The sequence below is a fragment of the Lepus europaeus genome, chromosome 12, assembly GCF_033115175.1.
Source record: "Lepus europaeus isolate LE1 chromosome 12, mLepTim1.pri, whole genome shotgun sequence".
Taxonomy (NCBI): domain Eukaryota; kingdom Metazoa; phylum Chordata; class Mammalia; order Lagomorpha; family Leporidae; genus Lepus; species Lepus europaeus.
This window is the reverse complement of record NC_084838.1, coordinates 37408277-37427226: the sequence shown is the minus strand read 5'-3', so window position 1 is coordinate 37427226 and position 18950 is coordinate 37408277. Positions and strand designations below refer to the sequence as shown.

The 18950-nt window shown below is 40.8% G+C and overlaps 1 protein-coding gene across 1 annotated transcript in view; it reads left to right on the top strand.

Moving 5' to 3' along the window:
- LOC133770951 (zinc finger CCHC domain-containing protein 7-like) overlaps positions 1-18697 on the top strand; it is a 68050-nt gene extending 49353 nt beyond the window's left edge. Inside the window, exons 6-8 of the mRNA XM_062206728.1 lie at positions 9267-9362; positions 14365-14482; positions 17346-18697. Coding sequence (XP_062062712.1) covers positions 9267-9362; positions 14365-14482; positions 17346-17782 — 651 coding nt within the window. The 3' untranslated portion in view covers positions 17783-18697. The remainder of the gene's footprint in view (positions 1-9266; positions 9363-14364; positions 14483-17345) is intronic.
- Positions 18698-18950: the final 253 nt, after the last annotated feature.

Genomic DNA, 18950 nt, shown 5'->3' with positions numbered 1-18950 from the left:
TTAATATATTCAAACTTTTTTAATATATCAAAGCATGATCTTACATGTTTCTCTTAGTGACACAAAAAAATTAGTTTCCCCAAACATTCAAAGTATTATTAACAATAGCGAAAATTTATTGGATGCTTACTGTAGTCTGTGGTTTATATATGTATCACCTCATTGTTCATTCATTAATATTTATTAAACTCCATCTATATTCAAGGCCCTGATTCAGGAGCTAACGTACAGCAGTAAACAGAAACAGACCAAAATCCCTGCCATCATGGAACTTACTTTCTCCTTGCCTCGGGGTAGCGTTGAAAATAGCTAGACAAATAAGTAAAATATATTTAGTGTCAGAGGTGATAAGTACTGTGGAATGGTACCATTGGAGGGAGTTAAAAATTGGAAAGAGGTGGTCAGGAAGGCCTTACTTAAAGAGATGACATCTTACCCAAGGCGTGAAGGAGATGTGAAGAGTGCACAGATTCTACTGAGGCAGGATGGAACGTACAAAACTCTGAGATACAAGTTTGGGGGGTTGAGAGAATAATGAAAAGGCTATGGTAGAAGGTTTCCTGTGAGAGAATGTACTAGGCAAATTGTAGGATATTGTAAGGTTTTCTTGACTTTCACCAAGTGAAATAAGAAGCCATTAAAGCTTGGCTTTTTCTGGGGTATTATTATTTGCGAGGCAAAAAGAGAAAGAAAAGACCTATCATCCACTAATTCACTTCTCAAATGCCTGTGAAGACTGGGCCTGGCCCCTGGTGCGGCCTCGTCCTGCGAGGCCTGTGCACTGCGGGATGGTGGGGTGACGGCATTCTTTGACAAGAAGCACTGGAGACGAGTTCTGGTGAACATGTCCATTTTATTAATGATCAAGCACACTTTTTAAAGGGCAGGCAGAAGGGGCGGAGCTAATTCAGGGAACACTAATTCTATAGGATAGAGCCAATATTGGCGCCGCTGTGCTTCTCCAATCAGCTTGAAGGTCATGAAGGCTACAGTAGCCTTCCAGATGGGCCTAGGCCACACCCGGGAGCAGTTTACTTGATTGGCAGAAGGGGGAGGGGAATGTGCCTGGGGCTTCTGCCGCCTGCCAGCATTCAGGCTAACCACCTGCATGGGCTAGGCAGGCAGTCTCACAGGATCACCCACACCCTGGCTAAAACCAGAAGCCAGAAATTTGGTCCAGGTCTCCATGTTGTTGGCAGGGACCCTACCACTTGACCGTTTCCTACTGCCTCCCATGGTGTGCATTAACATTACAGTCTCTCTGCTGTGGCCTGGGAAAGCAGTGGAAGATGGACCAACTCCTTGGGCCCTGCACCCACGTGGGAGATCCGGAAGAAGCTCCTGGCTTTGGATCGGCCCAGCTCTATCTGGTTCGGCCATTTGCAGAGTGAACCAGTGGAGGGAGAAACTCTCTCCCCTCTTCCCTTCCCTCCTCCACCCTCCCCTTGTCTCTCCCTTTCTTTCCCTCTCTCTATAACTACCTGTCAAATAAGTGCATAAAATCTTTAGGAAAAAAAAAAAAAGAAAGTAATCAGGAGCCAGGACTCAAGCCCAGGCACTCAAATATGAGACATAGGCAACCCAATCAGCACTTCCAACTGATAGGCCAAATACCCACCCACATCAGGGGGTTTTAAGTTGGTGAGTATTATGTTCTGATTTATAAACTAGAAAGATCACCCTGTACTCAGAATAAGCTACAGAGGAGCAGGGATACAGAGACCAGTTACGAGGCTCATGGAATCCAAATGAGAAGTAATGGTCAGACCGAGATAGTAGTGTGTAGAGGTAAAGAAGTGGATTTTATAGAGCCAGTGAGCTTTGATGATGATTGGGTTTGATGCAAGAGACAAGTTTATTTATTTATTTATTTGCAGATTGAGATTTTTAAAAAATTATTTTATCAATATAAGAGAACAGATACAACTCCAAGAAAACAACCATAATGCCCTCCCTCCCATAAAATTATTGATTTTTTTTTTTTTACCTTAAGCAACTGGAAGGATAGAGTTGCTAAAATGAAAGGTAGTGGGAGGAGCATATTTGAGGGTGGGGAAAGAGCAAAATTTGAATTAACATGAAATTTGAGATCTCTGTTGAGATATTCAGATAGAGAGACATAAGTCTAGAGTTGAATGACCAAGGCTGAAAATAGGGATTTTTATAGTGGCTAAAGTAAGGATTAATATAAAACTGAAATTAGAGGAGAGCAGATTAGATGAGATTAGACAGAAGAAATGTAGTCTAAGAACAGAGCCCTGAGACACTTCAGTGTAAGAAGGGTAGGAACCCCCAAAGTAGCCTGGAGAAGAAATAGCCAGTGCAAGAACCCCATGGGGCCAGTATTGTGGCACAGTGGGTGAAGCTGCCACCTGTGGGTGCTGGATCAAGTCACGGCTGCTCCATTTCGATCAAGCTCCCTACTGGGAAAGCAGCAAAGGATGGCCCAAGTGCTTGGGCACCTGTACCCACATGGGGAACTAGAAGAAATCTCCTGGCTCCTGGCCTAGCCCCTGGCCATTGAGGCCATTTGGGGAGTGAACAAGTAGATGGAAGGTCCTCTCTCCCTCTCCTCCTCTCCCCCTCCCCTTCTCTTCCCCTTTCCTCTTCTCCCTCTCTCTTCCTCTTCCCCTCTCCCCCTCTCCTCCTCTTCCCTTCTTTCCCTCTCCCTCTCTCCCCTCCCCCTTCTCTGACTGTATCTCTGCCTTTCGAATATCTTTTTAAAAAATCTTTAAACTAATGTGTGTGACTGTGTTCTAATAAAACTTCATTCACAGACACTGAAGCTTGAATTATATGTAATTTTCACATTTGCAAAATATTCTTTTTTCATAATTACTGTTTTTTAACCCTTTAAAAATATAAAAGCCATCCTTACCTATGAGCCATACAAAAATAGGCATTGGGCCAGATTTGGCCTATAACATAATTTGCTGACCCCTGTTCTAGGTATTGACATAGAAATACATAGAGGACCAAGTAAAGACTCCTGCTTTCATGTGGCTTACATCCTACCAATAGTAACAATAGCATAAGGGGTTGGGGTGGAAACAGATGATGGTATTCCACAAAAGTGGCCTTCATTCTGAGAGGAGATGATGAGAGTTGTGCTGTGGGGCAACTTTGCTTGTGTTCTGTACTGCTGGAGAGAAGCTGGAAGTGCTATGGGTACAGGCATCCTTCTTGAGGCAAAGTTTGCTTTTATCTATACCAATTCACTGAAGTTCCAGTTTCTAGGTAAGCTTGTGGATTTGTTCTCACCACCCCCAATCATCATTACTTCCTGCTTCATGGTGTCCTTTTTTTTTTTTAAGTTTTATTTACTTTTTTTTTTTTGAAAGGGAGAGTTAGAGAAGGAGAGACAGAGAGAAATCTTCCATCCACTGGTTCACTCCTCAAATGGCCACAACAGCCAGGGCTGGGTCTGGTTCGAAGCCAGGAGCTTCTTCTGGATCTCCCACGTGAGTGCAGGGATCCAAGGATTTGGAACATTCTCTGCTGCTTTCCCAGTTGCATTAGCAGTGAGTTGGGTCAGAAGTGGAACAGGCAGGACTTGAACTGGCACCCATATGAGATTCCAGTACTGCAGGCCAAGGCTTTAATTCACAGTGCTAGTCCGCATTTGTATCCCTTTTATAAATAGGATCCAAGCCAGTGGAATTGTTTATTCCAGAGGAATAAACATGTTTTCTTTTTCATTAATGAATCTTGCCTCCAAGGAAAGTTTTCTACAGAGCACTTACTAAAAGAGCAAATTATTTTTCTCTATCATCAGTTTTAGTTCTGCTCACAGTCACCAACAAGTTCTTGAATACCTACAAACCCTTTACTGGTTTCCCATGCAACTTAAAATAAATACAGTGTTCTTCACCCTGATTTACAAAGCCTTAAGTGATCTAGTCCTTCCCCAACCTTCAGTAACCCCTCCTCATCCACTCTTCCTTCACCTACCACACTTCTACATTTACAGACATTTTTTCAAAACCTTAAATATGATAAACTTGCTCGTATCTTAGGACTTCACACTACCTGGTCCCTGTGTCTTACTGTTTCCTCAGTCTCCTTGTACCTGGTTTTTTCTTGTGATGAGAGAGGACTATCCCAGAGAGGTTTTCCCCTAACAACTCAATCTAACTCACTCCTCTGATTCGCTTAACTCTATTTTAATTATGTGCATAATATGTATTACTCTTTAATATTTTGTGTGCACAAGCTTGTGTGTGTATGCTTTGTTGATTTTATTCATCTTTCTTCCACCACTGGAGATAGGTGCAATGATTTTGTCTTGCTCATTTCCCAATTACCTGATCCTAGCAGAATGTCTGACGTATATTAGGCACTCAGAAATCTTTTTTTAAATAAATTAATAGAAGAGTACATGCGTAAACTTAGGCCACATGCCCAGCATTGTGAAAGAGTGCTTGAACTTGTATTTTACTTTATTTGTCCCATTCTTTTCTTCCAAGTACAGCCTGATATTTTTTTAGAAAGTCATCTATAGGGTTGGCATTGTGGCATAGTAGGTTAAGCCACTGCCTGCAGCACCAGCATCCCATATGGGCACTGGTTTGGGTCCCAGCTGTTTCACTTCCAATCCAGCTCCCTGCTAATGCACCTGAGAGAGCAGTGGAAGGTGGCCCAAGTCCTTGGGCCCCTACTCCCACATGGGAAACCCAGAAGAAGCTCCTTGCTCCTGGCTGGCCTGGCCCAGCCCTGGGCGTTGCAGTCATTTGGGTAGTAAACCAGCAGATAGAAGATCTCTCGATATTCTCTCTCTCTTTCTCTCTCCCTCTCTCTGTAACCCTGACTTTCAAATAAAATAAATCTTAAAAAAAAAAAAAGTCATCGGGGTGGCACTGTGAAACAGCGGGTTAACGCCCTGGCCTGAAGCGCCGGCATCCCGTATGGGCGCCAGTTCTAGTCCCAGCTGCTCTACTTCCTATCCAGCTCTCTGCTATGGCCTGGGAAAGCAGTAGAAGATGGCCCAAGTCCTTGGGTCCCTGCACCCGTGTGGGAGACCTGGAAGAAGCTCCTGGCTCCTGGCTTTGGATCAGTGCAGCTCCGGCCATTGCAGCCAATTGGGGAGTGAACCATCAGATGGAAGACATCTCTCTCTGCCTCTCCTCTCTCTGTGTAACTCTGACTTTGAAATAAATTTTTTTAAAAAAAGTCATCTATATTCTGGTCCTCAGTATCTTTCCATGTATAATAAACCCATTACAATTTAACTTGTGCCTCAACTCTGCAAATGAAACTACTTAAAACAGTTTTCAATTGTCAACAACTTCCTGATTGCTAAGTCCAGTGGATTTCATAGTCTGATCTTATGTAACACATCAGTAGCTTTTAACAACTTCCTCCTTAAAACATTACCTGTTCTGCCTTTACATCCAAGACATTATCTCTTTTGATGTTTCTTTCCCTTAAACTATATATGCACATGACTGCAATTTTAGGTACAAAAAAAATAATTATAACAAAAAAAAAAAAGGGCAGGCATTTGATACAATGGTTAAGACACCACTTGGGACAACTGTATCCCGTATTGGAGTCTCAGTGTTCAAGTCCCAGCTCCACTTCCCATTTAGTTTCCTGCCACTGCACACTCTGGAAAGCAGCAGATGATGGCTGAAGTACTTTGGGTCCTTGCCACCCCCATGAGAGACTTGGATTGAGTTCTAAGCTCCTTGCTTTGGTCTAGCCTAACCATGGCTATTGTGGACATTTGGTGAGTGAACCAGCAGGTGGAATCTCTCTTTCATCCTTGCATGTGTAAAAATCATTTCTGCTTAATAATTATGTCTTTTCAGTGCTCAACTACTTGAAGAAATTTGTGAATCTCAGATAAGTAATACATGCCTCACTGTGCATACTTGTTAAAACTCTGCTTAATGACTTCTAGTTTGTCTTAATTTATGAACCACATTTTGAACTGGAGAATGTGAGGCTTTGTTAGTATGTTTTTTATTGTATCCTAATTAGTAATAATGGCTGAGGTGATAAATTCCATTTTATATAACATTCACAATCATTTTCAGTAGAAAGGATTGTTCAGGGGACTGGTGCTGTGGCATAGAAGGCTAAGCCACCACCTGCAGTGCTGGCATCCCATATGGGTGCCATTTCGAGACCCAGCTGCTCCACTTCCAATCCAGCTCCTTGCTAATGCACCTTGGAAAGCAGCAGAAAATAGCCCAAGCGCTGCACCCATGTGGGAGACCTGGAAGAAGTTTCTTCTGCCCTCCCTCTCCCTCTCCCTCTCTCTCTCTCCCTCTTCCCCTTCCTCTCTCTCTCCCTCTTCTCCTCCCTCTCCCCCTCTCCCTCATCTTCTGTCTCCCCACCTGTCTGTAACTCTGCCTTTCAAATAAATAAATAAATCTTTAAAAAAATTCAGGATTATTTTCCTCCAGTTTTCCATTTTATTAAATAGGAACTGAAAGTAAAGTTTTTTGAAGAGTATTTTATTACCTCTGCATTATTTTCCTTTGTCATGACAATAAAATTTCACAAACCACCTGTTTGCAACATTACACAGCAAAACTAGTTGACAGACTAACACTCTGTGTTGTAGGATCCAGTAAAGAATATAAGAAATAAACTTATCTAGGTTTATGCTCATCTTGCATCTTTTCTTCCAGTCTCAAAGGTTTGGGGGGAGTAGGCATTAGATTTTTCTTTTTTTGTTAATGCCACTGCCTCCTCAGAGGTTTTACTCTATCTTTTTTCTCTTTTCTCTCCTGTTTTGTTTTTAAAGATTTATTTGTTTGAAAGACTGACAGAGTTCTTACATATGCTGGTTCTCTCCCCCAAATGTCCACAACAGTGGGGCTGGGCCAGGCTGAAACCAGAAGCTCAGAACTTCATTTAGGTCTCCCATGTGGGTAGAAGGTACTTGGGCCATCATCTGCTGCTTTCTCAGGTGCGTTAGCAGGAAGCTGTACTGGAAGCACTAGGGCCAGGACTAAACGACCTTCAGTGTGGGCTGTGGGTGTCCCAAGTGGTGGCTTGTTCCACAACCCCTGTCCCATGTTTTGTTCTTGACAAGATTGAATGCCTTCAATGTGGTATGGCCACAGACCCATGTTTTGCTTTTAAACACTGATTTTATTTACTTTATTTGAGAAGCACGAAGGAGAGAAAGAAAGAGTTCCTTGTGAAAATTTAGTCAGGGTTCTTGCTCTTGGCAGGTCTGCTGCCAAGCGGCCTTTAAAAAAAAAAAAAATGACAGTGAAAGAAAGAGAAAAAGGGAGAGAGATCTTTCTTCCACAAGTTCACTCTCCAAATGGCTGCAACAGTGAGGGCTGGGCCAGACCAAAGCCAGGAGCCAGGAACTCCATCCAGATCTCCCAAGTGGATAGTAGGGACCCAGCACTTGGGTCATCATCTGCTGCCTCCCCAGACACGTTAACAGGATGCTGGATCAGAAGCAGAGGAGTGGGACTCAAACTGGTCCTCTAAGGGATATGGGCTTTGCAAAGCAGTGTTTTTAACCCACTGTCTCATGTCAGCTCCAACATTGTGAGATGTAATATACATACTGAAAAGTATGTTAAAATGGGTACAATGTAATAAATTAGTTATGTATCATTTTTACATCCAAATAGCTACTACCATGTCCAAGAAATAGAAAATTACAGCTATCGGGGCCAGCATTGTGATACAGTGGGTTAAGCTGCTGCTTGTGATGCTGGTGTCATATGTGAGCACTGGTTTGAGTTCTGGCTGCTCCACTTCCCTTCTAGCTCCCTGCTAATAATGCTCCTGGAAAAGCAGCAGAGAATGGCCCAAGTGCTTGGACCCCTGGCATCCACAGGGGAGACCAGGATGGAGTTGTAGGCTCCTGGCTTTGACCTGGCCCAATGTCAGCCATTGCTGCCATTTGGGGAGTGAACTAACAGATGGTAGATCTCTCTCTGTCTGTCTCTGTCTCTGTGTGTGTGTGTGTATGTCATTCTACCTGTCAAATAAATAAATCTTTTAAAAAAACAAAACAAAACAAAACAAACAAACAAAAAAAAAACACATTGCAGCTATCCCAAACCTTCTGTATTCTGTTCTGTCCTCTCTGGAAATGATCACCATGTTGGTGTTTGTGAGTCATTTCTTTGCTTGTCTTTGTAATTTTTCACCTCTGTTTGAATCCCTTTACTTCTTACCCTACTGCCTTCTGCTTTTACTACTCTGCAACTGCTTAGAAAATTCTAACAATAAGTTAACCCAAGAATCATTGTCATTTTTAATAGTTGTTTCTTGGTCTTACTCTCACTAGACCTCTGCTATATTTGACATTGTAGATGAGGTCATCCATGAAACTAGTCTGTGAGATCTGTGACTGTCCTGTGTCTCTGCATCCTTTAACTCATCCTTCTCTATCCTCTTCACAGACCCTTCTCATGTCCTATAAAGGTTGCTGTGTCCAGGGTTCCATCCTTAGTCCCCTGCCACTCCACAGTAAACTTTTTTTTTTTTTTTAAAGATTTTATTTGTTTACTTGAAAGAGTTACAGAGAGGCAGAGAGAGAGAGAGAGGACTTCCATCCATTGGTTCCCAGATGGCCGCAGATGACCACAATGGCCTAGTTGCACCAATCTGAAGCCAGGAACCAGTAGTTTCTTCCAGGTCTCCCACATGGGTACAAGGGCCCAAGGACTTGGGCCGTCTTCTACTGCTTTCCCGTGCCATAGCAGAGAGCTGGATCGGAAGTGGAGCAGCTGGGACTCAAACCAGTGACCAAATGGGATGCCAACACTGCAGGTGGTGGCTTTATCTGCTACCCCACTAAACTCTTAAGAAGCAGTATTTCTGGCCAGCGCCATGGCTCAATAGGTTAATCCTCCACCTATGGCGCTGGCACACCGGGTTCTAGTCCCAGTCGGGGTGCCAGATTCTGTCCCGGTTGCCCCTCTTTCTGTCCAGCTCTCTGCTGTGGCCCGGGAGTGCAGTGGAGGATGGCCCAAGTCCTTGGGCCCTGCACCCACATGGGAGACCAGGAGAGGCACCTGGCTTCTGGCTTCGGATCAGCGCAGTGCGCCGGCTGCAGCAGCCATTGGAGGGTGAACCAAAAGAAAAGGAAGACCTTTCTTTCTGTCTCTCACTGTCATCTCACGGTCCACTCTGCCTGTCCAAAAAAAAAAAAAAGAAGAAGAGGAAGAAGAAGAAGCAGTACTTCTAAGGAATCCCTTACCTAAAAAGAACTCTTTTGGAAAGAATAAAGTTTTAATTTTCATCTAACATTTATTAAACATTCACAAATATTCATGTTGCAGATCAAACCTGGACCACCCAAAAAGCCAAAGACTCCTTCTGGACAATCAGCCCTAGTGTATTGCTACAACTGTGCACAAAAAGGCCATTATGGACACGTAAGTTTGAGTTTGAGTGACGTTTGAGCGTAAAGCCTTCTGTTGGCAGGTTGTGGTTGTTAAAGAATGAACTCGAAATGAATATAACTCTGAATGCTTACTTTTTTCATAAGTTAACATTCTGAGGAGTGACAATGTAGTCTCATCTAATTTAATTCTTCTTTCTCTGCCAGAATAACAATCTATCTGAGCATATTTTTCTGTTTTAGTTGTATGTGAGCAAGTTAGGCTAAAACAAATAGTTCACAAAATTAATCACACAAGTAGTAGTGGTCAGTAATACACTAAGAGTTCTCATGAGTTCTTGTGTTACTATTCTGACGTAGCCACATCATGAGTTTAGATTTTCTGTGTAGTTACCTAGTTCTCCTTGTTAACCGTATTCAGTTCAGTCTTTATCTCTCACATGCAAACCTTGATACTCAGTAGTGGAAAGACAGAAGTGGTGCCTAAATGACTTGCCCATCTTACTTCACAAATGTCCAAATTCTATATCCAACTGAAAGGGCAAATATTTTTGAGTTCTAAAGTGCTGAGAAACTTCTTATTCTGAAGAGGACATGAGACCCCAGACCAGTTGGCACATTAAGTATGAAACCAGCAGCTCATCCCAGAAAGAAAATGCAATCAGAATAGACTTATAGCCTATACGTATACTCCTGAAGTTTTGAGGCAAAGGAGGAAAGACAGTGGCACAAAAAACAGAAAATCCTTATGGAAAGATGCCTTCCCAGTCTCCAGATTGGCTTCTAATGGCTAAAATAAACTAATATCAATTCATATATGATGGTAGGAGGCAGAAAGCATACAGAGGCTTTAGAGTCCTGAAAGCAGGTAGGGGTGTAAGCAAATGGATTGGGTAGTAGGGCAGGTCACCTCTTGAATTCCAGCCGTGGCACTTGGGAGAAACAAAAAGTCTGGGAAAAGAAAAAGTGCAGGTAGAGTCTGTCAACAGATGGAATTTATCTTCCATATTGGGACAGCAGGAACCCCAGAGGTGAGGGGTAGAGTATGAAAGCTAGATTGAGGCTCTGAGCCTCAGGTTTGATTTCTCCTCTGCTACTGACTTAACTATGTGACTTAAGCAACCCACATGTTCCTCTGGACCCATTTTATCTCCAAAACAAAAGCGATCTCTCAGTGATGACACTCGGATGCCATTTCCAATGTGATCAAATTCATAGCAAATGGAGAGATCTGTAGTATACTTATTCACTTCTATAGACCTCACATTGAAAACCTAACTGGAAAAGACTTCTTTTACAAAATTATCTCTAGATCTGTTACTACGTGTGCATTAATCCTTGTTACCAACATGTAGATGTTGCCAACATCTTTTAGGAAATATTCACATAAGCAGCCCACTGCCATGCAAATCACATGGATGTATGATTTATGCTTGCTTACCTCCTTAAAGCAAAGGGGTATGATTTTAGCATTTATGTTTGTTCAATTAAATAAAAACAATTAGAATTGGATGCTTACTGCTTACTAGCCCTCCTGTTAATGTAGATAGGAAATATATTAAAAGCATTTGGAATTTATCCCTGAAATCTAGATTTAGATAATTTTTAATTTACAATAAAACAAATTTGGCAGCCTCATCACTGCCATAGATGAAGAACTCTAGATTATTCACACTAATGAAGAAGATCAGTGGTGTGGCTAATCCAGAACAGTAGATAAATTATATAGCCAACTATCAATTGTCTGTGCTAATGGAGGGGACCAGCGATGTGGATAATCAAAATATAATTTACATTTAGCTTTGGAAAAACATTTGTAGTACTGTATAGCTCTGTGAAGTCACATCAGTCTAGACCACACAGGATCCAAATAGGAGCTCACACAGGAGTCTTCCACTTCGGTTTCAGAGAGTCAACCCTGTAAATGTTGTTACTCAATAGTGTTTTCATGTGAAAGATGTTCTAAGATAAACATGACATCGTCCTCCCCTAAGTCCACTCACACTCTGATTGGGGCTGCAATAGCAATCATAGTCATATAGAGAGTACCCTAGGAGTATATGAGAGGGTGAGCTGGGACTGGGACAGTTAAAAGGATCTGTTGAGGTGGGTATTAGCTGAGTGTATTGAGATCTCTAGTACCTTTTTGTGATCATAATTTGCGCCTACTATTTTATGCTTAGAATTTTTACTAGAGTTAAAGTTGAGTTCCATCCCACTGTTGGACCTAGAGTATTCTGAAGATGACTCTATTAGTTAACATTGAGTTGTGTGTTTGCATGTGTGTAATTATGGTGTTACTGATTAGCAGCCTTTCATTCAGTTGTGGTTAGAATCTTAGACCCAAATCTTTCATGATATCCTTTCTCTTGAGAATAGAGTCTTGGAGCCAGCACAGACAGCAATTTTTTTATGATAAAATATAGGTTTGCCTTACAACTTCTAGGACCTGAAAAATTCCCAAACAACTCAGGAAGCCACACAAATTAAATCTGAAGGTAGTAGAATGATTAAAATAATAGAGACAAGAAACAAAATTATTGAAGTAGAAAACATTTAAATAGCATCAATAAAACAGAAACTGGTTCTTTGAAAACTGTTTTCAGAAGAAGAGAGAGACCTCTGGAAAATCTATTCAAAGAACAACAAAAAGTGAATAGTGAATGAAAATACAGTGTAATTTTTTCGTTTTTAAAAATATAGAGCTCAAAGTTACACCTAAAAATGCAAATAAAATAACTCTCTGACAAAATATAAACTAGTAACAGAAAAAAAAAAACTTACGTGAATCAGCCCCAGTAAAGAAGTTGAATAAATTAATCAAAATTTTTCCCTCTGAAACCAACCAGACCCATGCCTTTTAAAAAAAAATTATTTATTTGAGAGGCAGAGTTACACACAGAGAGAAGGAGAGACAGAGAGAAAGGTCTTCTATCTGTCGATTCACTCCCCAAATGGCCACAATGGCCAGAGCTGGACCAATCCAGAGCCAGGAGCTTCTTCTAGGTTTCCCATGCAGGTACAGGGGCCCAGCCACTTGGGCCATCTTCATTGCTTTCCCAGGCAATTATCAGGGAGCTGGATTGGAAGTGGAGCAGCCATGACTTGAACCAGCGCCCATATGGGATGCCGGTGCCACAGTCACAGGCTTAACCTACTGTGCCACAACGCCGACCCCCAGACTCATGCCTTTATAGACAAGTTTTTTTTTTCTCCTTAAAGATTTATTTATTTTATTTGAAAGGCAGTGTTACAGAGAGGGAGATAGAGAAAGAGAATCTTCCATCCACTGGTTCACTCCCCAAATGGCCACATCAGCCAGAGCTGGGCCAGACTGAAGCCAGCTCTTCTTCTAGGTCTCCCACATGGGTGGCAGGGACCCAATCACTTGGGCCATCTTCTGCTGCTTTCCCAGGCACATTAATAGGAAGCTGGGTCAGAAGTGGAGCAGCCAGGACTCAAATTGGCACCCATTTGGGATGTGGGCACTTACCTGCTAGGCCACAGTGCCAGACCCTAGACTTGTGCCTTTATAGACAAGTTTAATCAAACCTTTGGTCAGAAACAGATAATCCAAGGAAATGCTACCCAATTTATTTTGTGAAACTGTTATAACTCAAAGCCATTTCAATATATTTATGTAGTGACACCATTTTTATAAAGTCTGAGAAATACAAACTTACACTATTATTCATTAGAATATTCATTGATTGAAGAATATAAAAATAGAATGGCAGATACCAACTTTATAACAGTGTTAACTTCTCCAAATGGAAGGAGAGAAAGGAGAAGCCAGAAGCAATTACACAAAGGGTTTCATTATATCAGTAATTGTTGTGTTGGGTAGGACAGAAATCAAAGTAAATGTTATGATTTGATATGAGTGATAAATACAGATTATTTTCTGTATAAATATGTTTTCTGGGTAAATACACATTATTTTCTATACTTATTATGTATTTAGGATGATTCCTAGTTGTTTTAATCTGCAAATTAAGTACATAAATGTATTGCTACAACTTGGTCAGATATCTTAGAAGTACAAGTCCAGTATACAATGCTAAAGCTATGATCAGCTAAACTCTGGATATTTCACATACTTTATAAAAAGTATTCTAATAACTCTTTAGCACTTAGCTAAGAAATATTAAACATTTTTAAATAAATTTTAGGCAAGATGGCAGAAGACAGAAATGAAAACATTCTAAAAGGAAGCCTCTTTCAAAGAAAAGGTGTTTCAGATATACTAAATGGATGTATACCATATATCATGATAAATAAGCCTACTCTGTAGAGAGGGGTTCAGCCCAAAGGATGTGGATTTGGGAAAGAACAGCCGCGGGAAGGCCAGAGTCATGAGAACAGAGAGCTGTCCCAGGGAAGTGAGAGTGCTGATCCCATCTTGCATTGGGGTACAAAGAGGAGATTTCCTTTGCAATGTCTCAGAATTACCTAGGAACATTTCCAAAGTAGACATAACCCACACCACTCCCACCATTAGAGTTCCTACTCTTACAAGTAGTGAATGTTCAATCAAAATAAGCTTGCAGACTACTGTTATCCAGAGCAAAGGACTAAGAATTTATGCTCTCCTGTTGAGGATGAGAAGAGACCAGAGAAGCACTTGATAGAAGGATCTTAGAAAAAACAAAGAGTGTACTACTAGTATCTAAGGCTAAATAAAGTAAACTCTCCAGCAGAAGTACAAGGCAAGTGCACTTGGGACCCATTCCTTGATGCTGTTAACTCAGGCTGGGGAAGAGATTCTGCAGGTCAAATGGAAAAAAAAAATAATAATAATGAGGATTTTAAAGGTAAAGAAGGAAAGGAGGAAAACTCAAGCCTGGAAGAATAGCACGTGAAACTGGGTTGTAGACTTGGTGGCCTTCCCATTGCCCAGTAAGGACCACCTTGTGCAGCCCCGGCATAAGTCCCAGTGCTGTGGGGCCCATCTCCAGTTACCATCTAGAAGCTTGAAGAAAGATTTTCTGAATGCTATGACCTGATGACTTCATGATTTCAAATACAATTTGTAGGAATGTACAGAAAGACGAATGTTTAACCAGACATTTCCAACATCTCCATTCATCATCTACTATGATGACAAATATGAGATTCGGGAGAGAGAACAGAGAATAAAACGAAAAGTAAAAGGTATGTTACTAGACTTCTTGTTATCGCTTGTGTTGTAGTTCTTTCATGGCTTTTTTTTTTTTTTTTTTCTTTTTCTTTTTGGCACTATCTTTGCTGTAGGGGGTGGGTCAGGTTAGCACAGGAAAGTGTTTTTCATAATTACTAATGAAATGAACTTTCCTGATCTCCAGAAACCAAGCACTCACATCAAAAATGCTATGTTGTAACCTTCACAATAAACGTTTCTCTCACATAGTGATAATTTTAGAAACTTTCCAAAGGGGCTGGCATTGTGGCACACTGAGCTAAGCTGCTGTCTGCAATATCAGCATCCCATACCCAAGCACCAGTTTGAGTCCCTGCTGCTCTACTTTGGATCCAGTTCCCTGCTAATGTACCTGGGAAGGCAACAAAAGATGGCTCAAATGCTTGGGTCTCTGTCACCCATGTGGGAGACCCAGATGGAACTCCAGGCTCCTGGTTTTAGCCTGGACCAGTCCTAGGTATTGTGGCCATTTGGGGAGTGAACCATTGGACAGAAGATTGATTTCTATCTGTGTATCTCTCTCTCTCTCTCTCTTTCTCTCTCCCTCCCTTCCTCCCTCCCTTTCAAATAAACAAGTACATTTTTAAAAGAAGTAAAGAAAGTGTCCAGAAAATATTGCTGTCCATCATTGTGCACAGAATTTAAAGGTTCACTTAATTTTTTTTAACGAATCATTATTTTTTGTCCCTGGTGTGTCTCTAGTATTTTTCATGGAGAGACTTTCCTGATAGGTGATCCTGGAGCTTCCCCTAAAGTCTTTTCTTACAGGGTACCATTGCAAGCAGAACTCCAGGTCTCCCACCACATCTGTGGTTTGTTTTACTGTTACTAACATAGAGTTCTTTCTCATCAATTGCTATCTTATCACTTAGAAGCAGGCATTATGGCACAGCGAGTTAAGCCCCCTTTGGGAACACTCACATCCCATACAAAGTGCAGTTCAAGCCCCAGCCAATCGACTTCCAATCCAACTTTCTGCTGATTTACAGCCTTCAAGGCAGTAGGTGATAGCTCAAGTACTTGAGCCCTTGCCACTCACTTGGAAGACCCAGATGGAGCTCCTGACTCCTGGCTTCAGCCTGGCCCAGCCCTGGCTGTTGCAGGCAATTGGGAAGTGAACTGGTGGATAAAAGATAGCTTTCTCTCTCACTCTCATTCTCTGCCCCCCTATACACACACCTTTCAAGTAGATGAACATAAATAAACATTTTAAAAGATATATCTTATTTAAGTCTATTTTTTTCTGCCTCTACTCTTCGTTACTGTATAATTCAAGATGGTGTTCCAGGTTACGTTTCTTGCTTGAGGACAAAGTAGTTATTTTCCCAAGTTGTTCTGACTCTTTTGGTGTTGTTATTTTCTGGACTCCCTGAGTTCAGGTCCTTTTCAAAATGAAGAAAGAGGGGGCCAGTGCCATGGCACAGTAGGTTAATCCTCCACCTGCAGTGCCAGCATCCTACATAGGCTAGTTCCCACATAGCCGGTTCTAGTCCTGGCTGCTCCTCTCCCAATCCAGCTCTCTGTTGTGGCGTGGGAAAACAGTAGAAGATGGCCCAAGTACTTGGGCCTCTGCAACCACATGGGAGACCAGGAAGAAGCTCCTGGCTCCTGGCTTTGGATCAGCACAGCTCTGGCCGTTGCAGCCAGAGTGAACCAAAGTAAGGAAGACCTTTCTCTCTGTCTCTCCCTCTGTCTGTAACTCTACCTTTCAAATAAATAAAATCTTTAAAAAAAAAAAAAAAAAAAAAAAGAAGAAGAAGGAAGAATTCTCTCAGCTCCTGCATAGCTTACATATTATATTTGATGTAGAATTTATTTCAATTATAGAGAAATTATAATACATTAAGATTTATTAGGCATATAAACTAAAAAGAGATTGAAAAGAAATTCATGAAAATGTTATTTGTGAATTAAAGGATTAAGGATTAAGGGTGCTTTCTGTGTTATTTCCTATACTTTCTGTTTTTTTCCAACTTTTCTATAGTGAGCATTGATAACATAATCAGAGAACAATTTTTTTGCTTCTTTTCTCTAGTTGTATTGACACCTCTTGTAGCACAAATCTACTTTGAGGTTCACTGTGAGCTATTGCAATATTTATTTTATGCTAAAAGTTTGTACTGGCCACTTTAATCTTTCAAGCTTCTGTTGACGTGTTAATTTCTTTCATGTAACCTCAATTCCCATCTACACTTTATCAGGATGACTACCATCAGACACTCATAGTAAAAGTGTCAAGTCCTGACAAAATAGAGCATCAGCTCTGGCGCTGAAACCTCTATGATACACATACACACACACACACACACATACACACACAGACTAGCCAGCCACCCCCTACTTTGGAGAAATAATCTCCTGGGTAGCTTGGCATCCGCCTATAAGTGCTGTGGCCAGACTTTATCTTCAGGGGGTAATTGAAATGTCATGTGAGCCCATCAAAGAACCATTTTATATATTCTGCTCCACCTTAGCTTCAAGGGCCCTTTATCACTGAAGGAACTAGAATTGGTCAGACATGACTTTTCTTCACAAAGCTGATTACTGTTCTTCCTGGTCCTCATCTCCATTGTTTAGTCTATTTTAACTATTATATAGAATAATTAACTGTCATTGGGCTTCTAGATGTTTTCCATTTTAGAAATCAGAAATATAGAACTGTAGCCATTTAATTTTGAGTAAGTGGTTTTTTACCTAGGTAAGGGCTCTTTGGAATGTTATGTTGTTAACATGTTTAAATGCCTCATTTCCTTCTCTACCAAGTTATTTACATATGTATGGAGCTCTACATGTACTGCCTAGCTACTAAATTTGCAAAAATACTTTCATATTTTCCAGAACTCCAGAAAAATGGAGATTTCCCAAGGCCGTTCAAGAGACCTCATATGGAAGCATCAGGCAGTCGGCTCCACCATGATAAGAAGAAGAGCCATGCTATGTGGAAAAACAAGTGGCCTCGAGAAAGCAAAGAAATCCAAAAGGAAATGATGAATAGGAACAGAGAGCGGGAGAAGCCCAGAAAGGGTGATAGATACCGTAAAGTGGATGAGGACTTTCCCCGGGGCCCAAAAATTCACTCTTCAGCTGGCAGTTTTAAAACCCACAAGTCTCACAAGTCTTTTCACCGTTCGTCGCATTTCCGCAAGCCTAGAGAAGACAAGCTTTCCAAAGAGGGAAGGCGGGGAAAGCAAAAGGAGAAGGAGAGGCATGTAGAAGATGAGGGCAATGATAATTTATTCCTTATTAAGCAAAGGGAAAAAAAATCCAAGCTGTGAGATAGCTTCTGACTTGGCTTTCCCTTTTCATTTGGTTTTTATGTCTACAGCATTCTGTATTCTCTTTGACTAAATGCTTAAGTTTTGTTTTGTTTTCAATTTTTTAATTTTAGCCATACTAGAGTTGCTAAACAAAGGCCATGAAGATCCCTGTTCTCTATGAGCCCTATGAGGGGCTTCCAAAAGTTTGTGGAAAAATGGAATTTAAAAATAATACAAGTTTTCCATGAGCTGTTTGAAGCCCTCCTGTGTGTTCTGTTAGGTAAGAAAACAGACGGGCTTCTTTTGTTCCAGTATGCCATTTTTACTCAGACTCTTAGGGAGATTAAGAATTTATATTTTCAAGAGAACTTTTTAAGTATATTTTGAGAAAATGTTAATTGTATGTAATTCATCGCAATGTATTAAAATTAAATCCTTGTGGGAAAAGAAGATAATAAGAAAAATGCAATGTTTTTTCAACATTACTTTTTTTAACATTGGAAGAGATATTACCTGAAAATACAAACCCAGCTTTCTTTTCTTGCTTCTGCTGCAGCTGTTGTCAGAATCTTCCTTTAGACAGACTATCACATTTTTACATTACTAAAAATGAAGGGATCGTTGAAGCCCCAAAAAGGCAGGGAATCGGGCAATATGGCAGCTTAGTGAGGACTCCATCCGGTATAAATGTCACAAGAAAGAGTTCCTGAAACAAGTGAAAAAGAGTCATCCGAAGTTTTAAAAAACATAATCACAGTGGCATAGTTTTTAACATTTTTGTGGCCACATTTCAAAACTGTCACTCACATATAGAGATGAATAGTACACAAGTTTAAAAATTATTTTGTTTTCATAGGTTTTTTAACTGCCACGAAGTTATTCAAAATTTTTTGTACTTGTGAACCTTTTATACTTATCAAAGCCTAATGTTAGAGGAAGAAAAATAAAATATCTGAAATCAGAAAATAAATTTCTCTTATCGTGAAAAAAGCAATAAGGGTTTGGGTGACAGAGGTCATAGCTGGGTTGGACAAGTGACTAAAGTTACAAAATCATAAACTAGGGTCAAAGGGTCATTGTTCTCCAATAAAATAGAATAAAATGAGATAGGATCAGCTAAATAGGAAAATGTTATGATACTATATTCTTAAATTTGTATTTTAACTCTTGGGGAAGTAAGCAGCTT